General features: G+C 35.1%; 1 protein-coding gene across 2 annotated transcripts in view; it reads right to left on the reverse strand.

Moving 5' to 3' along the window:
- Window positions 1-7133: 7133 nt before the first annotated feature.
- WWC3 (WWC family member 3) overlaps window positions 7134-20496 on the reverse strand; it is a 184519-nt gene continuing 171156 nt past the window's right edge. For both annotated transcript variants that reach the window (XM_031959008.1, XM_031959009.1), the window contains 6 exons: window positions 19047-19212; window positions 15549-15713; window positions 13816-13908; window positions 11800-12027; window positions 11075-11202; window positions 7134-10139 (listed from right to left, as the gene is read on the reverse strand). In XM_031959008.1, coding sequence (XP_031814868.1) covers window positions 10073-10139; window positions 11075-11202; window positions 11800-12027; window positions 13816-13908; window positions 15549-15713; window positions 19047-19212 — 847 coding nt within the window. In that variant the 3' untranslated portion in view covers window positions 7134-10072. The remainder of the gene's footprint in view (window positions 10140-11074; window positions 11203-11799; window positions 12028-13815; window positions 13909-15548; window positions 15714-19046; window positions 19213-20496) is intronic.

A 20496-nucleotide genomic window follows, 5' to 3' on the forward strand; every position in this document is an offset into this window, starting at 1 on the left:
AAAAAAAAAAAAAAGGAATCTGGGGAAATAAATTTTTACTTAAAAAAGGAACTTTGAATTATGAAGGGAAGGAAAACTGAGAGCCTACTTCCTAGCCCCCTTTGAAAAGCTGTTGAAAAGCACTTCCCAAGATGATGACAGACAATAACTTATTCATGGTCCAGATGAATAGGAGAGCAATTTAACACCAGCATACACCTCAGTGCTTACCAAACTCCAATTCCTGATGTCATCTCTTATATTTTCTCTTTTCTCCAGATCTTATTACTTTTCTTCCTTAATCTGGCTTGCCACCTTCAAAGGCCTCCTTGCTTCCATCCCTCTTGCCCTTCTAATAAATCTTAGTGATATGATTTAGGAGAACAAATCTAGTTCCAAATGATGTGTTTGGAGTTTAGCCTCAAATAATGAGACTGGTGTAGACTCCAAATATTGGGGTTTAGTCATGTAAAGATATCACAATGGCCATTCTCTTTGGCAAAATGTAGGTTTATTTAGAAGAGGTTACAGACAAAATAAAGAGATACAACAGACACCAGGAATGGTAAATATGAAACAGAATTGAAAGAGCATATAATTAACAAGGAAAGAGATTTTAATAATAATTTTAGTGGAATTCACAATTAACAAAAAAAAAAAAAAAAAAAAAAAAGGTACTCCATGAGGTAACTGGCAGGTTAAATCCCAAAAGGAATTTAGCACCCTAAAAGAGTTAGTTAGCCATAAGAAGGAGAAAGACACCATGAGGCAGCTGTTGTAGGCTATAATTCTAAAAGGGATTCAGCAAAGATGGTGTGAGCCATGGACAGATTTATAGGGGAAATTTAACCTCAGGGGTTTAACATAACTCAGATTTCTGACTGGACATAGCAAAGTGGGGCTACTCTTGACCTCGCCAGTATAAGGTTGAACTGATCCCATCAGTGCCCTTCCCTGCTTGCCTCAAGGAGTAATTCAATCAATACTTCAGTCTTTCTCTGTCAGTCCCACCTTGTTACTCAAGACTTCATCAATAGTATCAAGTTAATCTTCCTAAAACAACACCTTTAAGGTATTATTATCTCATGTCTATCTGATAAGTTAGTATCACAGAAAAGGAAAATGTCAAAAGCTAGAGAGGTTTAGAAAAATAGGGACACTAATGCACTATTAGGGGAGTTGTGAATTGGTCCAATCATTCTGGAGAACAATTTGGAAAACCACCAAGAAGACTATCAAATTGGGCACATTCTTTGACCCAGCAATGCCAGTACTAGGTCCATATCTCAAAGAGATCAAAGGAAAAGGAAAAAAACCTATTCAGACAAAAATATTTATAGCAGCTCTTTTTGTGATGGTAAGGAATCGGGAATTGAGAGGAATTCTCAATCAATTAGGGAATAATTAAGTAAGGAGTAGTATATGATTTTAATGGAATATTATTATGCTATAAGGAGTGATATACAGGATTGTTTCAAAAAAGAACTAGGAAGACTCGTATGAACTGATGCAAAGGAAAGTGGCCAGAACCAGGAGAACATTATGCATAATAACAGCAATATTTTAATGATTATCAACTATGAAAGACTCACCTACTCTGATCAATACAATGATCTGAGTCAAGAGAAATTTTTGAGTTCAAATTAAAACATACTTTTTTCACTTACTTTTATTTTTCTTGGTTTTTTTGGCAACATGGCTAATAAGGAAACGTGTTTTGTATGACTTCACATGTATAATTGATATTTTCTTTGCCTTCTTAATGGATGGGGATACTTGGTGACAGATTGAAGGGAGTGCACATAATGAGAAGCAGTGAGGAGCTGAAGGTTTCTACTTGTGTGACTGCAGTGATAGTGCATTAGATAGTAAGAGGAAAATTAGGAAGAAGTGAGGGTATAGGGGAAAAAATAATAACTTCAGTTTGGGATACAATGAGTTGAATGTGTATATGGGACATTTGATTGTCCAAGAGAAATCTGATAATGTGAGATAGGAACTCAGGAAGAAGATTACAGTTGGATAAATAGACATGAGAATCATCTACATAGAGATTGGAACTGATGACATTATTAAGCAAGACAGTATAGAAGGAGAATAGGGCTCAGGACCAGAGTCATAGAGGAAACTCACAATTAGTTAGTCTGATCTGAATGAAGATCTAGCAAAGATGCCTGAAGAGAAGTCAAACAAGGATGAAGAGAGCACTATCATGAAAACTTAGAAGAGAGTATCAAGAAGATGATCTTGGAAAGTGTCAAAGATTGTAGAGGTCAAGAAGGATAAAGATTGAGAAAAGGCTATTTATCTGTGGCAATTAAGAGAGCATTTGGTAATTTAGAAGATAATTTGTTGCTGCTGTTTAATTGTTCAGTTCTCTGTACCCCATTTGGGATTTTCTTGGCAAAGATGCTAGAGTGATTTGCCTTTTCCTTCTCCAACTTATTTTACAAATGGGAAACTAAGGCAAACAAGGTTAAGTGATTTATCCAGAGTCACACAGCTAGTAAGTGTGTGAGCCTGGGTTTGAACTCAGGATGAATCCTTTGTCTGTGGTTTCAATTAAATAAGAAGATCAGAAACCAGGTGGTAGAGAGTTAAGGAGAATGAGAAAAAAGGAAGTAGAAGCACCAATTGTTTATAGTACTGTCAAAGAGTTCAACCACAGAAAAGGAAAGAGATACACACATCAAGAGACAGAGAGGCAAGGAGACAGAAAGACACACAGAGAAAGAGAGAGAGAGACAGAGAGAAGGAGGGAAGGAGAGAGAGGAGGGGGAGAGAATGAGAGAAGGAAAGAGGAAGGGAGGGAGGGGGGAGACAGAACAGAGATAGAGTAATAGCTAGGGAATAGATGAATAGATGTATCAAATAGGAATATTTTGAAGATGGTGGAGACATGGACGGATTTTAGACAATCAGGAGGCTGCCAATAAATAGATAGACTAAAGATAAATGAGAGAATGATGATAGAGCAATTTGCTAGAGGAAACAGGATGGAATGATACCAATTGTGTATGTGGCAGAGATTTTCTTGGCAAGGAGCGTCTTTTCATGTGAGACAAGGATGAAGATGATAGTGGCAAAAGGCATCTGAGTAATGAGATGAAAGAGAGGATGTTCTCAGAGAATGGCCTCAGATTTTGTTTTTGTTTTCAGTGAAATAGGAGATAAGATTCTCAGTGGAGAAAGAATAGAGAGGTAGTGCATTGAGAGGTTTGAGGGATAAAAAGGTATGATGGTGAGTCAATTAGAGAGGTATAAAAGGATAGCTTTGCTAGTGAGGACCTAGTTGAAATTATGCAACATGAACTACTAGTGGATTCAGAGTGGATTTTCTTCTGCTTCAAGTACTATTGCACAAGTAGGCGTGAAGGCAGCAGATGGTGGGAGTAATCTAAGACCAAAGCTTGGCAAAGCAAGATAAATTGTCATTCTTCTCACTTTGTATTGGTCACATTACTTTTCTAGTGACTCCTTTAGTTCTTCCCACTGGAGGACTTGTAGTGTTCTTTTTTTCTAAAATATAATCGGGTCTCTCTGGGAGCAGGTTTCTTGGGGAGATTTTCTGGAGGCAGCCTTAGTTTCAGTTCAAAGTAATAATCACTCCAAATGCAGTCAGCTGTTAAAAGTTCAGATCCTTTATTTTCTCTTCCAAAATAGCCCAGTAGCTTTCCTTGGTTCCAACAGCTCTAGTTGCTAGTCCTTTGCCTCTACCTCTGCCAGCTTCAGCCTCTCCTCTTCCGAATCCCCAATTCTGCCCAACTGAAGTCTCTAGCTTCTCAATCTCTTCAACTGACTCCTCCACTGACTCAGGTCTTTTTATGCTCTTTTAGAGGTGTGAACCCAAAGGTTATCTCCTCCTCCGAGAGTGGGATTGAGAGAGAGGTGTGACTTGTGAACTCTAATGTGTAAACTCTCAAAGGTGTAAACATAAGCATGGTTTCTATCAATTCCAGTGAGTTAACACCTTGTTTCAAGTTCTGGCTCATAACAAGGACTAATTTTCCTTTCAAATTGGTGAGAAAAGAAATATAAAATCCTAATTTTATCCCAATCTCAGATGCTTATAGCTTCCCAAACCAAAGCCGAAGAGTCCAAGATCTAGGTCAAAAAACTGGGACTAAGTTCTTTATTTGTTCTGGGAGGTTGTAAAATTGAATCAATAATTCTCTTATTTTACACAAATCCCCTTTTTGTGGAATGTTAGGGGACTTTAGTTGTGACTTGAAGCCAGGAAAGCTAGAGTCCCATTAATTGTGCACAGATCTTCATTTTCTCTTTGTCTTTGTTTCTGTCTCTGGCTCTCTCTCTCCCCTCCATCTCTCCCTCTCTCTTCCCTCCTTTTTCCTTCCCTAAGTTGTTGCCACTTCTGTTTTAGTTTGCTACATTTACATCTATGATCAACAGTCCAACGAAACAGCAGCTCTCCCAGGAAGAGGGAGGCAGAGAGAAGAGAAAGGGATCACTAGCCTTAAATCTGCCTTTCTGGGTAAGCTTAGCAAAAATAGCATCCATCCAGGATCAAATTATGTCTTAAGAATCCATATTGCAAGTGGTTAGAGTACTAGCCCTGAAGTCAGGAGGACCTGAGTTCAAATCTGGTCTCAGACACTTATCACTTCCTGGCTGTGTGACCCTCTGCAAGTCACATAACCCCAATTGCCTCAAGAAAAAAAAAAAGAATTCATGTTGCCAATCTCATTTCTACAGAGTAACTCATTTCTGTGACTTACTCTTTGAGGCTTCTACTTTATCAGAGTCCACTCCAATGCTTTTTGGGGCTGCTCCTTCACTCCTGCAGCTACTTCTCTCATGCCAGAGCCTTGGATTCAGTCATCTCTCCATATAGAAACTAGTTGTTACATTTAGAGTACACTTTGTCTTCTCTTGGAACATCTGTTTCTGAGCCATTGTCTGGCTCACCCAGTCTTTGTATAATTGTGATCTCTTTTGTTTAGATTAAACTAAGTGTCCATCACTTTCTACCAGCATATCAGGAAGTAAAACTAGTTTTTATTATTGTTATTGCTTAGTCACTTTTCAGTCCCCACTCTTTGTGACCTCATTGGGGGGTTTTCTTGGCAAATATACTGGAATATCTTGCCATTTCCTTCTCTAGTTCATTTTATAGACAAAGAAACTGAGGCAAACGGGATTTTATGACTTGCCCAGATTCACACAGCTCATAAGAGTGAAAGCCCAGATTTAAACTCAAGTCTGGCACATTATCTACTGCACCACCTAGGTTCCCCTAACTATTTATTGGAATAAATGGTTGTGGTCATGTTTCTAGTCTCAGAAAGTCAGTCAATAAAAGCGGAGCTAAATTTGAGATTTAAAGAAATTCAAAAGATTCTTAAGGCAGCCCCACCAGTCCCTAAGGCTACTTTGTATGCAAATAGACAAGTTGCACAGCATGTCCACAACTAAGTACAAAGTAGCTTTCCATTATTCTATTAACTGGTGTGTCCTATACAGATAAAGCATTTCTCAAAAAAAAGACTCCTTGTTGAAGGTCTTGACAATGAACTCAGAATCAGAGCTCTTTTAAACTGATGATGTAGTTAAGGTTCCCTTTTTCTCTTTCAGGGTATACTAATTGTGAAGATGTACAATCATTCCAAAGAACAGGTCAATAGTTTGGCAAATTTCTTATCAAAATCAAAGAAATAGTGGAGGAAAGAAGGAATAAGTATTTAGATACCACCTACTATGTGCCAGATTGTATGCTAAATGCTTTGCAAATATTTTCATTTAATCCTCACAATACTCCTGAAAAGTGCTGTTTTTATCTTTATCTTACAGTTGAGAAAACTGAGGCAAGGAGAGGTTAAAGTCACAGTCCAGAAGTCAGTAAGTACCTACTGTCTGAGTTTGGATGTCAACTCAAGTATTCCTGACTCTAAGCCTAGGGTTTTAAGCACTGAGCTACCTAGAAGCTCTTGCCTCAACATCAGCAGTATGGTATCATTCCTGATGTAAATGTATCCTTGGTACTTGGAATACCAATGCTGATCACACTAGGATTTGTCCTTGGTCTTATTGTCCCTATCATGTTAAACAATGTACAGTGAAACTCATGCCTTTGTGACTCCCTCAGAGGTGACATGGTGACATTATAGGATCCTTGATACTAGCCAAAATTACCATCTTCAGTTAAGTGTTTAAGGTATCTGCTTTGATCTCAGCAGGCCCTAAGAGGAATTCCATACACTGAGAAGTACTCCTTCCACAACACTTTAGCAACAGTGCTAAAAATAGTGCAAGTTTCTAAATCATTACTCATGAGAGAAATGCAAATTAAAACAGTTCTTAAATACAACCTCACACCTATCAAATTGGCTAATATGACGGAAAAGGAAAATAATAAATGTTGGAGGGGATATAGAAAAATAGAGACACTAATACCCTGTAGATGGAGTTGTGAATTGATCCAACTATTCTGGAGAACTACAGCCAAAGAACTATCAAACAGGCACATCCTTTGATCTGACAATACTACTACTATATCTGACCCCAAAAAGATGGAAAAAGGAAAATTATACAAAAATATATTTAGCAACTTTTTTTGTAATGGCAAGGAAATGGAAGTTGAAGGGATGCCTAGCAATTGAGAATGGCTGAACAAGTTGTAGTATATGCTTGTAACAGAATATTATTGTGCTGTATAATGCAGGATGCTTTCAGAAAAACCTGGGAAGATTCAACTCATAGGAACTGATACAAAGTGAAGTAGTCAGGACCAGGAGAACAATGGACATAGTGATGCAATATTGTATGATGGTCTATATGATTTAGCCCTGTAGTGACGCCCCCAAACCCATGTAGTTTAAAAAGCTGCAGCTTGTTTCTACAGTATAATTCTCACTCTCCTTTTTCCTTACCTAAATGAATGAATGAATGAATGAGAAAAGTTTCTTTGGTAACTTTATTACCAGTGGAAATTGCTTTTGGTTGGAGTATTTTGTGATCCACGTTAGAAAACCACTTGATCATCTACCACATGGTTCCAGTGAGTAAGCAGAGAGATCGCAAGGGGTTTTAAAATTTATATACATGGAGTATTAGGACTGATTCCTGCTTAAAAATACATAAATAGCTTGTAACCATACATAGTACATTTCTCCATTTAAGTGACAATACTTTTCACATTGTTCTTAATGTAAGTTATTTTTATTTTGTAGAAGAAATGCCTTCAAAGAATACAAATGACAGAATCATAGAGGACCATGACAAAAAATAAAAATAAAAACAACAGAGATGAATACTGAGTATAACTTATTACCATGACAAAAGAGTATTCATTTCAATGGTTAGCTTCTTGGGCAGTTAACAATGATTATAAGCACAAAAACAAATCCGTTTCACTTACTGAGATGCTATGAATAAACCAACTTTTTAACTTTCTTTGTTTTTGTTTGACATATTCTAGGTTTGTCAAGTATTAACACTGATACCACTACATTTAATCACCTTCTGCCTAGAATCACAGTCAAATAAGGGCAGAATATTCTTCGTGAGGTAACACAGTGATTGGGCAATATAAAAACTAGTGGAAACACTAGTTTAAGACTTTAGGATTTTATTTTCAGGCTGAGTATTCATTGTCTGGGACATTTTTACTGAACCTACATTCCATTTACTGAGTGTGAGGTAATGGCAAGTTTCACTATTTTAGCAAATTAAAAATCATAGTGTGTTTCTGAAAAATCATGGCTTCCTCCTTCTTGGGTCAGAGATTCTGCAACCATTACCTTGAAGATTCCAGCTCTAGGCTTTTTTTTCCTTTTCTTTTGGTTAGGATAATCAGATGACAGGCTAAAACAGAAATGCATACAACTGGCTTTCCAATTAAGTTAATTCCTGCCACTGATGCATAGGACAGACCAATTCCTTCCTCACATTCGTGTTTTTCATTTAACAAAATCTCCTCTCCTTGTTATGGTCCCACTTAATTGCAGAGACAACAAAATAGAGAAGGTAGAGGAAGGCAGAACAAAGGAAGCACAAAACAAATTGGGTGAGTGAAGGAGCTAGCTGCATTTTTAACATTTTGATTTGTTGAAATGGAGGCCAAAGAAAGGTTCCCATTCTGGAAAAACAGGTTTATTTCTAAACTGGGGCAGTGAAAGGAGCTATTTGGAAAATATTGATTTTGTAATTGGTATACCAGCATACCAGTTTTCCAACATGTTTGGTTATGTGACAGCTTAGGCTATCACAACCCCCCCCCCTTAGGAGGGCAAATGATATTTGTTTACTACTACAGAAAGGGTGCTTTCCGTGCACAGAAAAGTGCCATGCTGGATTTTCCATTGCTACAAGCATGTTATTCTCAGAAAGGTGAATTTACTAACTATCCCCCATCTATAAATCTTCTGTTAACCAAATAGATGTTTTGATAAGCACAGCAAGGTGCAACCTCTGATAGGGGAAAATGCTGTTGTTGGCTTTCATGTGCATAGAAATGTAGAAAATACTTTTATCTGTGGACCAGAAATTCTGATTAGTATTAATGTTTTGTGAGTTTGTGAATATGTGTGTGTATGTATGTGTGTGAACATGCATAAATATATCAACAAAGCAAGACCAAAGCCAGAAGACACATAACAAATATAGAGATTACAAATAACATAAATATTAAAGTCTTACCACTATTAAACAGGCTCGTTGGGAGTCTGTTTAATAATCCTGCAAAATCCACTCTTAAATCATGTAAAATGATAGCAAGGTTGGGCCTGCAGGGTGGGAGTCTAGAAATTGATGAGATAAGAAAGACTAGTAGGGATTGGAGCCTCATTTATTAGGGAAATGTCAAGGGGTGAGAAAAGAAATAGAAGAAAAAAAAAAGAATTTTTGTGACATTTTGTGGGACCCCTAAACAATTTTTTTGCTTCAAAACTTTGTGAAATAGGACTTACTTCACAAATAACAGTATCTCATGTTAATATGGTTTGAGATTTTTTAAAAATGCCACCATGTATTTTATTGCCTAAGAACTATATTTATGACATTTTCAAGATGTCATAGGAACAGCGTGTCTCCAGATTTAGGATAATGTTCTCCTACTATATATCAAACACTCTGAGGTAAATGATTTATTGCCAAAAAAAATTATGTATATATATATGGTTGCTCACTTTCCTAAAGACACATTTCCTAAAGAGGCTAGTATCTTTAACTTATTTGAATGGTTATATTCTTCAGTGGTTACATTAGTATGGTGATTTCCTATTCACCTATTACTTTATCCCTTGTATATCATTGCTGGATCATCTTAGCAAAGTGGCAAGTTGGTCATTACTAATGAATGTAAGCACGGCAGGCAGACGATCTTGACATATCCAGATAATCGAGACCTTGTATACCTGGCTTCAGATCACATAATGCATAAAGATACATTAGACAAATAGAAATGCAAATCTATTAGTGCACAGTAAGACTATGACATTAAGTTCTGCAATGCATAAATGGGATTTTAATCAATGTTAAAAACATTGCAGGCTATAATATTTTAATATAACACATAAACAGTGCTAAAGAATACAATACACATAAGATACAAATATTAGAAGCTGATAAAAGTGACAAATTCAGAACATAGTATTTTCATTTTCAGGTATCAGAAACAAAACCAGCCCAATAGTTCCATTCTACTGTATGACAAATACTGAAGAACAAAATTTCAGTCTTAAAATACATCTTAAAGTCAGTATTTTCCTTCAAGGAAAAAAAGTACTATAAATAAATTACAATACAGTGAATTTGCCTGAACTCACTTTGTTTCTGTCTTCCAGCCTTTAAGTCAAATAAAACAGCATTAAAAACTGTACACTCTTAACAGGATAGTTGATCTTTTATAAAATAAGCTGTCTTCAGAGATGTCAAATTCACAACAAGGAAAAACCAAGCCTTGTTGTAGTCACTATTATAAAATATATATATGTATATATATTTATATATGTTTTTGTTTTTTACAAAATGTGTATATTAATAGCTTTGCACAAACGTTTTTTAAGATAAATTTAGCTAGTCTAATAACTTCATGAAAATAAAACAGATAAATACTTCATGTTTACAACACAACACTTCATACATCATCAGCTGGCAGAGGAGGTATATTAATTCTTGGTCTTGTAAAAAATGCTATCTTCTCCCTGTAGAAGATAAACATGAGTTAAAAAGACGATCAAAAATATTATTTTCTTCATTACAGACACAACAGAGATGAGAAAATGAAATATCCCTGACATATCTTTGAGTTCCAATATAACCTCAGACACTTAGTAGCTGAGTGATCCTGGGCAAGTCACTTAATCCTGTTTGCCCCAGTTTCTTCATCTGCAAAATGAGTTGGAGAAGGAAATGGCAAATTACTCTGGTATCTTTGTCAAGAAAACCCTATATAGGGTCATAAAGAGTCAGACACAACTGAAAAGTGACTGAACAATAAATGAGAGATAGACGATACCACATAACTATTACCCAAAACTGTGGATCAGTAGAAAGGGTGGGTGATAGATTTGGATTTAAAAGGCTTTGATTCAAATCTTACTTCTACTAAGCCCTGTGTAATTTTGTTTTGTTTTTGGAGGAAAGCAATAGGCGTTAAGTAGCTTGCCCGGGGTCACACAGCTAGTAAATAAATGAGGACAGATTTGAACTCAAAGTCTAATGATTGTCCACTCTACCACCTAGCTGCCCCTATATCTTATATATTAGATAAGTCATTTAAAACTTTCTGGCTATTAGTTTCTTCATCTGTAAAATGAAATGATTGGGGAAAAAACTCAAAAAGTTAGTCTAAGTAACTCTGGGGTACCTTCCAATGATTCTAAAAATTTTAAGTAATATTTTTCAAAAGTAGCCATAAAATATTAGTGCTTAATAATTATCTTGTCCATTCCCTCCTCTACCTCCTTTAACATCTGAAACACCTGTTCTAAGAGTTTCTCACATGAGAATATGAAGCAAAATAAAAGAGAAGGAATGGGATGCATAAATTGTATCTATGAAGCTGTTATAAGAGGAATACATTCAAATGAAGTGGCAGCATTAAAAAAGGGAATGAGTAACATTTTAATTTTCTTACCTAAATGTCTGCACCTGAATGGGTTCCTTTTGGTTTTGCCCTCGCAGCTGGTATATTTCTTTGGATGCTTTCTTAAGCATTTTTTCAGCTGCCTGTTCTTGATGATGTTCAAGTTTGGTTTGTCTTGTCTGAAGGGAAACATATTTTTTTGAAAAATAAAAAAACAGTTGCAATAAATCACACAGTCTAGGAAGAAGCTTACTATGAACTCTCACAAACACAAAGGAAAAAGTACTTTTTGTACACTGAGATTGCTACAAAAAATCTACACTGCCCCCTGGCAGTTTCAGTTTGGTCAAGACAGAGCATCGCAGCTACCTATATATAATTAAGATGAGGATGAGCAGAAGGTCCCAGTGATTCCAGTATTATCTCTGTCCAATGCTCCCTGTATAATGATATCTACTCAATTTAAGGACCTCTGCACCCATATATGAGAAAAGGCTATCTTCTAACATTTTCCTTCCCACATTAAACAAAAGAGTATTCCTCCCCATCCTTCACCTGAAGGGAAAAAACTGGACTCCACTTATTTCTTTTGAATCTTCAATGTTTTCTATGTAGCAGGCAGGTATTTTAGAAAAAATAGTGAAAGCACCATTTTGGGTTGTTTTTTTTTTGTTTTGTTTTGTTTTGTTTTGGTATGAAATTCAAATTCCTTATTTTAGAACAAATATAGAAATAAATCAGAAATGTTTAGTTAGAATACATACACAGAATCTTACCTGCCTCTCTGCTTCCTTCAACAAATTTCGGAATCTTTCATCTCGAAGAACCCAGTTAGGAAGATCAGTTTGCCCTCGGAGCTGGGCATCTTCTAAACGTTGCCTCAGTTCTCTCAAAGCACATATCTCCTCATTCAGCTGTCTCTGTCTAGTTCTTGATGCCTGGAGATCCAGCTCCAGGTCTAAGGATGTCCGTGCCATAAGCTCAGCCAAAGAAGATCTACAAGACTACAAAATGATTGTGATAAATCAAAATAGATGCAAGAGAAGAGAGAAACTCTGACCTAACCATTGGGAATGTTTTAACATACTTATAGTCACAGTGAGGAAATTAAGCTACAAAATATAAAGGTAGTTTATCTTTCTATGTGTATAATTTTTTATTTTGCTTTGTTTTTTTTTTAACTGTCAGATGTCTTCCTCAAAATTTAAATAAAACGGTAATCTGTAAGATTACTTTAAGTTCCAAGAAACTTATTTTAAGCAATCGGGTAACTTAAGTTCTTAACTTTAAAGACTAAATACCTTTAAATTCACTGAAAACAAATTTTTATTAAGGTTAATTAGCACTATGATTCATTTCATGATTCAATAACTGTTTTTGTATTTTTAGATTTTAAAAACATATTTATTTACATAAGAATATATGTGGACTTATTTTTTTTTAATTAAAAATACACTGATATTTCTCCTTTCCAGAAGTGAGAGGATAATTCCACAGAATACCACATGTATTGTTGGGTCATGTTTAGTTTTGCTATCTCCTTTTCTTTCTCTAACTTCTAATAATAAGAATTGAAATGGCCCTCCAGGAGGAGAGAAGAATATGTTAGAAAATGAAGGTGATGTAAAAATAAAAGATATCAATAGTTTTTAAAAATTAAATATGTTTAGGTTAAAAATAGACAATAAAATCTATTCCAAAAACAAAATGTGAATAAACCAACATAATCTCTTCAGAAAAGACAGAGAACTACTATTCATATACTTTAGATATTATAAATAATAGGATAGCCTCTTTACAAACATTAAAGCTTATTCTCTTTAAAAACATTTAAACAGAAATGTTGGCAACATCACCAGAAAGACAAGAATGAAAAAATTTCAAGAAACAAAATAATGGTACTACAAGCTATGATGCTTAGGAAAAAGTAGTGAAAAGCAATTAAACTTTAAAATGTCTGTGTACCATGAACCTCTGGCACTGTGAATCTCACAAAATGGAAAATGCAGAATTAAGTTTCAAGGAAAGAAATATAAATGATAGTGAAGAAAAAGACAAGGGCAAAGATGCTTGATCAGAAATGGGGGGACCCTAATTTAAACCAATGTTACTTGGACAAATCAATTCATCTTTCCTGGTCTTAGTTTCCTCACCTATAACACAAGGAAATTGGACAAGTTGAACTCTAAAGTCCTTCCAGTTTTGAAACTATGATTCTATGCCCTCAAAAAAGACAGTCTGTTCTTCTTTCTATGAAGTCTTAATTGCTAGGATGTTCTTCCTCATAAAATGCTCAAATGCTTCCCTGTACCATCAACTTACGCTTCTTTGTATGAAGCCTCAGAATAGAAGCCAAAATACACAGAAACATGTTTTACAGGACTGCCCATGTATATATCAAATTTCTTGCCTTCTCAAGGAGAGGGGGAAGGAAGGGAAGCAGAAAATCTAGAATTCAAAATCAATAAAAAGAATGCTAAAAATTGTTTCTACATGTAGTTGGGAAAATATGTAAAAATTTTCACATGCACAGAAAAAGGAACAAAACAAATGTCTTTCACAAGACATTTCATGTATCTGAAAGCAAGATAATAATTTTGTTTTCCTATTCCTATCTTCTCCTCCAGAGAAGACACACCCAGGGAATGGTCTTAGATGCTTTTTAGTCATCACATATAAGCACAAGGGGAGTTGAGAGAAAATATTATCTCTAAAAATTTTTAACAAAACAAAAACTAAAGCAAAAACCAAGAAAGATAAATGATATCATTTGAGTACTATATGAAATATACCTGCTTATAGCGTAGAGTACGTCGTTCCAATGTATTTCGGACAAAGGGGGACTTTCTTGGCAGGGTTGAACTGTCACTGTCACTGCGATACAGCTGCAAAGAGTACAAAGGTAGTTAGGAATTCAATAGGCCTTCTGGATATTTATTCTGAATTAACTTTTTTAAACTTCCTGAAACTCTGCTTAATCTCTCATACACATTTCTTTTTCTTTTAATAATAGCTTTTTATTTTCAAAATACATATAAAATAATTTTCAACATTCATTCTTGCAAAACCTTGTGTTCCAAATTTTTCTCCCTCCCTTCCCCTACTCCATACTCTAAACAGCAAGTAATCCAATATATGTTAAACATGCAACTCCTCTATACATATTTCTATATTTATCATGTTGCACAAGAAAAATCTGATAAAAAAAAAAAAGCAAGCAAAAAACAACAATAACAAAAATCAAAAATACTATGTTGTGATTCACATTCAGTCCTTATAGTCTACTTTCTGGATGCAGATGGCTCTCTCCATCACAAGTCTATTAGAATTGGTCTGAATTATCTCATTGAAAAGAGCCAAGTCCATCACATTTGATTATCACATAATCTTGCTTTTGTTGTCATATATATATTTCTTAACCTTCTTATTTTAAAAGGTTTCCATTATCACTTAATTATCAATTATCACTACTTTCTGTAATTCTATAAATCACCTACAAATATTTCCATGCTGTTTCACTTGACAAAATTCATTCCTATAAATACAAACTACCATATATCTTATGTATGATGTTGACAAGTACCATTTCCATATTTACCAATAAACTTAATTATAATTTTGTTGTCCTTTCCTATGTTTAGCATGACTTTTCTAAAAAGATTTTTCTATTTTTTTTTTTTTTTTTTTGCTGAGGCAATTAGAGTTAAGTGACTTGCCCAGGGTTATATAGCTAGGAAGTGTCAAAGTGTCTGAGATCAGATTTGAACTCATGTCCTCCTGAATCCAGGGCTGGTGTTCTATCCACTACACCATCTAGCTGCCCCGATTTTTCTATTTCTAAAAAGAGATTTAATACTACTTGGAGAATAAATCAATTACAAAGCTACTGCTCTTCTAGTCAGAAGAAAACCTGTATTAAAAGAAAAAACTAATAATGCCTCTTTTAGAGACTCCAATATTTTATTCTTTTTTTTTTCCCCCTTTGGTTTTAGTCTCTACCCTCAAAATAAATACATAACTGTTATAGTGCCAAATTAGTTAACTTTGCATCCTTATTTTCCATGTGAGGAAGGTCCCAAATTCTCAAGCAACATTTAGCAACATGACAACTTAAACCAGAGTAATCATTAAAACATAAAACAAACAAAGAGTTCTTTCTCAAGAGTCTCCAGTAATTGTACATAAATTACTTCTTTGGAAGGAGGCGGGGATGGTGAGGGGAGGACTGGGGCAGAGACAAGGCAGTATAAGAAGGCAGTCCCTAACAACATAGTTTGATCTATCTCTTGTTCCTGGCAAGTAAAGAATATCTCACTTTCACAAACAAATGTGAAAGTAAAGAATTCATTTCCTTCTTCACATTTAGCAAGTTAAATCCAGTTGCCTAAAGGGATCCTATTAATGGAACCTAAAGTAATATTTCAGAATATGGTTTGGAATAATACACACCCTTACCTCACTGCATTAGCATAGAGAACTGGAATTGTACTGTATTTCAAATATACTCAAACTAATATTTACTTACTCTGCAAACATACTGACTTCGTGCTCCAGGCGAAAAAGTCTGAGAACGAACAATTGTACTACTCCGAACAAAAGGAGAACCACGAGACCTGCGGCTGGTCCTCTCTTTTGGAAGAACTGGTACTTCTTCTGGGAAGAGATCCTCTGTATTGGTCTCCTTATCAACCTACAAGGTAAATTATATTTATGCTCACTAATATTTCTAGGATATAAAGAAATAAAACTGATGCAATCATTCAACAAAAGCAATTGAACATGATAGAGGATAAGGAAGAATGGGGGTCCCTTTTTTCAAAGAATTTTTCATCTTCTTAAGGACACAAGAGAAATGCAATTAAAAAGACTAGAGTTGTTCAAAGATATAAAATCAAATGTGTAATACATATAGCAAAAGTATCATACATAAGAAAACTGATCATTGGGTAGTCAAGAAAAGAAATGGGAAAAAATGAATCAAATTTTATTTTATTTTATTTATTGGAGTGGGGAGGTATTAAAGTAACAAAGAAAAAATATGCAGAGTATTCCAAATGGAAAAATCAGCATGAGTAATCATGGGAAATGAACAGAGTATTATATGGAGAATGGTAGGAAGAGATAGGAAGAGACTGTATTGAAAAGAAGGGTCCATATTGGGGCCTGGTGAGCAAAGAAGAGAAATAGATTTGGTGAATCTAGTAAGCAGAGCACTTTGAAAGTCTAACTGAGAAGTATGAACATGATCTCAGAGGAAATTAAACTAGATTCTTAAGCAGAAGTAACATGGAAAGCAGTGTTTCAGAAAGATGACTCTCTAAGTGCAATGTGGAATAAACTGCAAAAGATAGAAACTAGATGTTGATTAGTCAAAAGATTAGCCAAGTGATACAAGTATGAGAAGACAAGAGCCTTGCCTAAGATAGTGGTAATGAAAATGGAAAGAAAGGATCAAATCTAAGAGAACGCAAAAAAAAAAAAAAAAAATCAATCACTTGAAATTCAGCTCCAAGAAGTTTTAAACTATAAAATCAAGCTTTTACTTCAATATTTTTCAAACTAAAAATGTTTGGGTTTAATGGATGCATATTCATTATTGAATTTGTAAATGTAGTCTTGGGTTATAAAGAATTTACCTAATTTAAACATCCATTCTCCTCATCCAGACTCAGGCAGGTTGGCTTTAAGATTATTAGCATACTTAGTATTCTATACTTTTTTTTTTCCATTTGAAAAGCAAAACTCAAATAGTCATGCTATTAAGGAGTTTGTCATTTCCTGATTTGTATGGAAGGAAGAACAATGGTAACAGATCTTGATGTTATAGAATTATTTATGTTGAGCAAATAATTTAGTTTATTACTTAATCTCTGCTTGACAGTTAAGTACTAGATAAATGCTACCTATACCTGACCCTCTCAGCTAAGAATCTGGACTCATACCCCATACCTAAAAATCTGGCCACTGGCCACCTTCTCCTTTCCTCCTTACTTTACTTCACTACAATGTATTCTATCAATATCTCCTTCTCCTTGTCAAGGCAAACTCTTTTACATGCATCATTATTTCCAATCCCTTCTATTTTCTCTAGTATGTAGTTCCCACTATCATCACTAATGACTATGATCCTCAGTCTTCTCTCATTTATGTGGTTCCTTCCCTGTTGCCTACAAACACGGCTCTCCTGACCCACAAACATCCACAACCTTCCCTGAAAGCTCTTATGCTGTATCCATCCTCCCCATTTGTGGCTAAACTCCTTAGGAATGCCATCTAGTGGAGACTATGAGTCTCTAGTCCCCTTGCATTATTTTAAAACACCAGCAAACTGGCTTCCAACATCATCATTCAACGGAAACTGCTCTAGACCTTTTGCACACTGAAATCAGATATAGCACATATCTCAAATTAGATGCCCTATAAGCATCTCAAACTCAGTAGCTCCAAAATAGAGTTCATTATATATTTCCCCCAAAGTTTTCCTTTTTTCAGATATCCCCTTTAATATAATCAATACCAAGATCCTCTATGAAAATCAATCTTAAAACCTCAGTGTCATCTTTGTCTCTAATATTTAATGTTTTAACAAACCTTGTTTTTACCTTCATAACATCTCCTGTATATGCTCCCTCCTTTCTACTTGCAGAGCAACTGCCCCTGTTCAAATACTCATCATCTATCGCCTTGACTATTGAAATGATTTTCTGATTTATCTCTCTACCTCCTGTTTCTCTACTCTCTAATATACCTACCAATTCAGTTGCCAAAGTGATTTTCCTAAAGGCCAGATTTGATCATGACTTACTCAATAAGCTCCAGTAACTCCTCATTACCTAGGATAATTATGGGGAAAAAAAAAAACACCCAAAAAACACCTTCTATTTGACATTTAAAGCCCTTTACAACCTGAACTCTTCCTACTTTTCATACTTGACTCTCCAGTACACATTTTACAAATCAGTTACACTAGCATAATTGATGTTCCTCACACCCACACTTTGTAAACTAACTCCAATATCTTTTCACTGGCTATGTCTCATACTTTCAGTGCTCTCCCTTTTAACTTTCAATTCTTAGCTTTCCTGGATTCCTTCAAGACTCAGCTCAAATTCCACTTACCATTGGCATCTCATATTCCATTCCATCCCTTGATACTATTGCTTTCCCTCTCAGAGCATCTTCCATCTAGTTTGTATATTTCTTGTATGTACATATTTACTTGAATATTGTTTCACCCTCTGGAATTCGAGCTCCTTGAAGACAAGTACCAAATCTTTTTCTTTCACTTAGCACAGTGCCTGGCATATGGTAAAGATAAACACTTTCTGACTTCTTTAAATAGAAAAGACCAAGCCTTCTCCAATCTTTCATGCCAATCTATTTAACTTCTCCTGTTGCCTTTTCTCCTTCTAACTAGCATATTCATTTATAAATACATCTCATCCCCTTACTAAACTCTAAGCTATTTAAAAGCAGGAACAATGTCATTTTTCCATCTTTATATTTCTAATGCCTATCCTAACATCTTAAGGCATGTTTATTGAATTAAACTTAATTTCAATCTCTTGCAATACAAATTCTTCAACATGACCTGTTCTGAATATTTATATATGCTATTTCAAGAAAATAGGATGATCTCCCTCTTCCAGTCCATCAATTTCCCTTCTGTCACTGGAAAATTTCCTTAAATAAAACTCTTTTTACCCTGTAAAGCACTCCCAAATTAAAAAGAGCTTTGTAATTCAGCATCATTTATCCCCTTTGTGACCACAATGAATCATTCCTCCTCCTACTATAATTAAAATTTTGTATGCATTTATATGCTGTAATGCTGAGAGTCCACTTTGTCTTAGTATGGTCATCTGAAATTTTATTTTAGCTCCTAAATTTAAAATAAAAGTTCCTTAAGGAGATAAACTATATCACCTCATAGAATAGGGGTATATTAAAGAATTTTTTCCCTAATTAGAATAATCAAAGCAAGAGCAGTTACAAGGCAAGTCATATGAACTTCTCTACTTACCTTAAGAGAAGGAGGCTGAATCTTCCCAGAACTGTACTGATCTGCCTGACCTGCAAACATCTGTCCATGGCGGGATTCAGCACCAACACAATAGGCCTCTGGGTAAGGAGGACTGGTCTGTGTGCAATTACTACATCCACTGTCAATGGATTCTGCTTGCCAACTCCTAAACAGAGGACATTTTAAGAGAACCAAAACAGGTTAATGTAAAACACAGGACTTAATACTCTCTTTTAGAAAGAGAGTAGCTCTATCAGCCAAATATTTAACTGACTTCTACAGGCAAAAAATATGAGGCCTATTTAATAGGAAAATATAGTCTTCTCCTGGAATAACTCACTAGGCATTTGTTTTTTGCACAAGATCCATCCCATGTTTATGTTAGGCTGTAATTTGTAAAGGGATTCACATTTGTAAACACATTTGAGCCTCACAACACTCCCGTATGGATGGATACTCCCATCGCCATCTTACAGCCAAGAAAAACTAAAACTCAGCTGCCCAATGGAACCATTAGTAGAACAAAACACTCTGCTTTCCCTTTAATCCAGTGATCGTTACACTGTACCATGTTACTTCTACTAAGAGACATGGTGAACAACATCATCCATAAAGTCCATTTTGACTTATATAGAATTTGAATGCAACAGAATAATGGAAATAGATTCCATCTATTCCTCCTTCCCTCTCTTCTCTGGATATAGTGTAAGTATACCAGAAAAAGAAATTACAAACAGGTTTGAGTCTTGCTTCTACCTCCTACTAGTTATGTACATAAACTTAGACAATCCATTAACCTATCTGGACCTCTGTAAAAGTGATGGGGGTCTACTGAATCAGGAGATTTTAGTCTGACATCCATGACCCTGTTTATAAAAAAGATATTCCAGTACAATTGGTTTGCTTTATTATTCTATTATTTTATGTATTTTTAAAAAAAGGGTCTTCAGGTTCTACTAGAATGGCAAAGGAGTATAATAAAGTTAAAGATTAGATAGAGTAGCTAATGCTTATAATCTTTCTGCCTCTAATATTTGATCTAATTTAATATATTTCCTCCTGTAATCAAAGGAAATCCAGGAGAGAATTAAATGGAAAGAGAAAGGATCAGAAGAATAAATATGAAAAGAATGGGAATATAATAATGATTCATAGAAATGGAGAGTGTGAGAAGAAGAAAGCAATTTGCTGTGGCTCCTTGGTTATTTAATCATACTTCAATTAGTACAAGTCTATACTGGTTAATAATTCATTCTTGGGCTTTTTTGGTTATAATTTTCACTATATTAATGAGTCTTCACTATGATTCCTAAGAAATACCTGAGTAGAATCAATTCTGAATTGCTGTTGGAAATAACACTAGCTTATAATTCTCTATTTGAGTGAGAAATACATATATTTAGAGATGAACCTAACCAGGACCATGAAATTTATTTACTCCAATCTCTTC

The sequence above is a fragment of the Sarcophilus harrisii genome, chromosome 3, assembly GCF_902635505.1.
Source record: "Sarcophilus harrisii chromosome 3, mSarHar1.11, whole genome shotgun sequence".
Taxonomy (NCBI): Eukaryota; Metazoa; Chordata; class Mammalia; order Dasyuromorphia; family Dasyuridae; genus Sarcophilus; species Sarcophilus harrisii.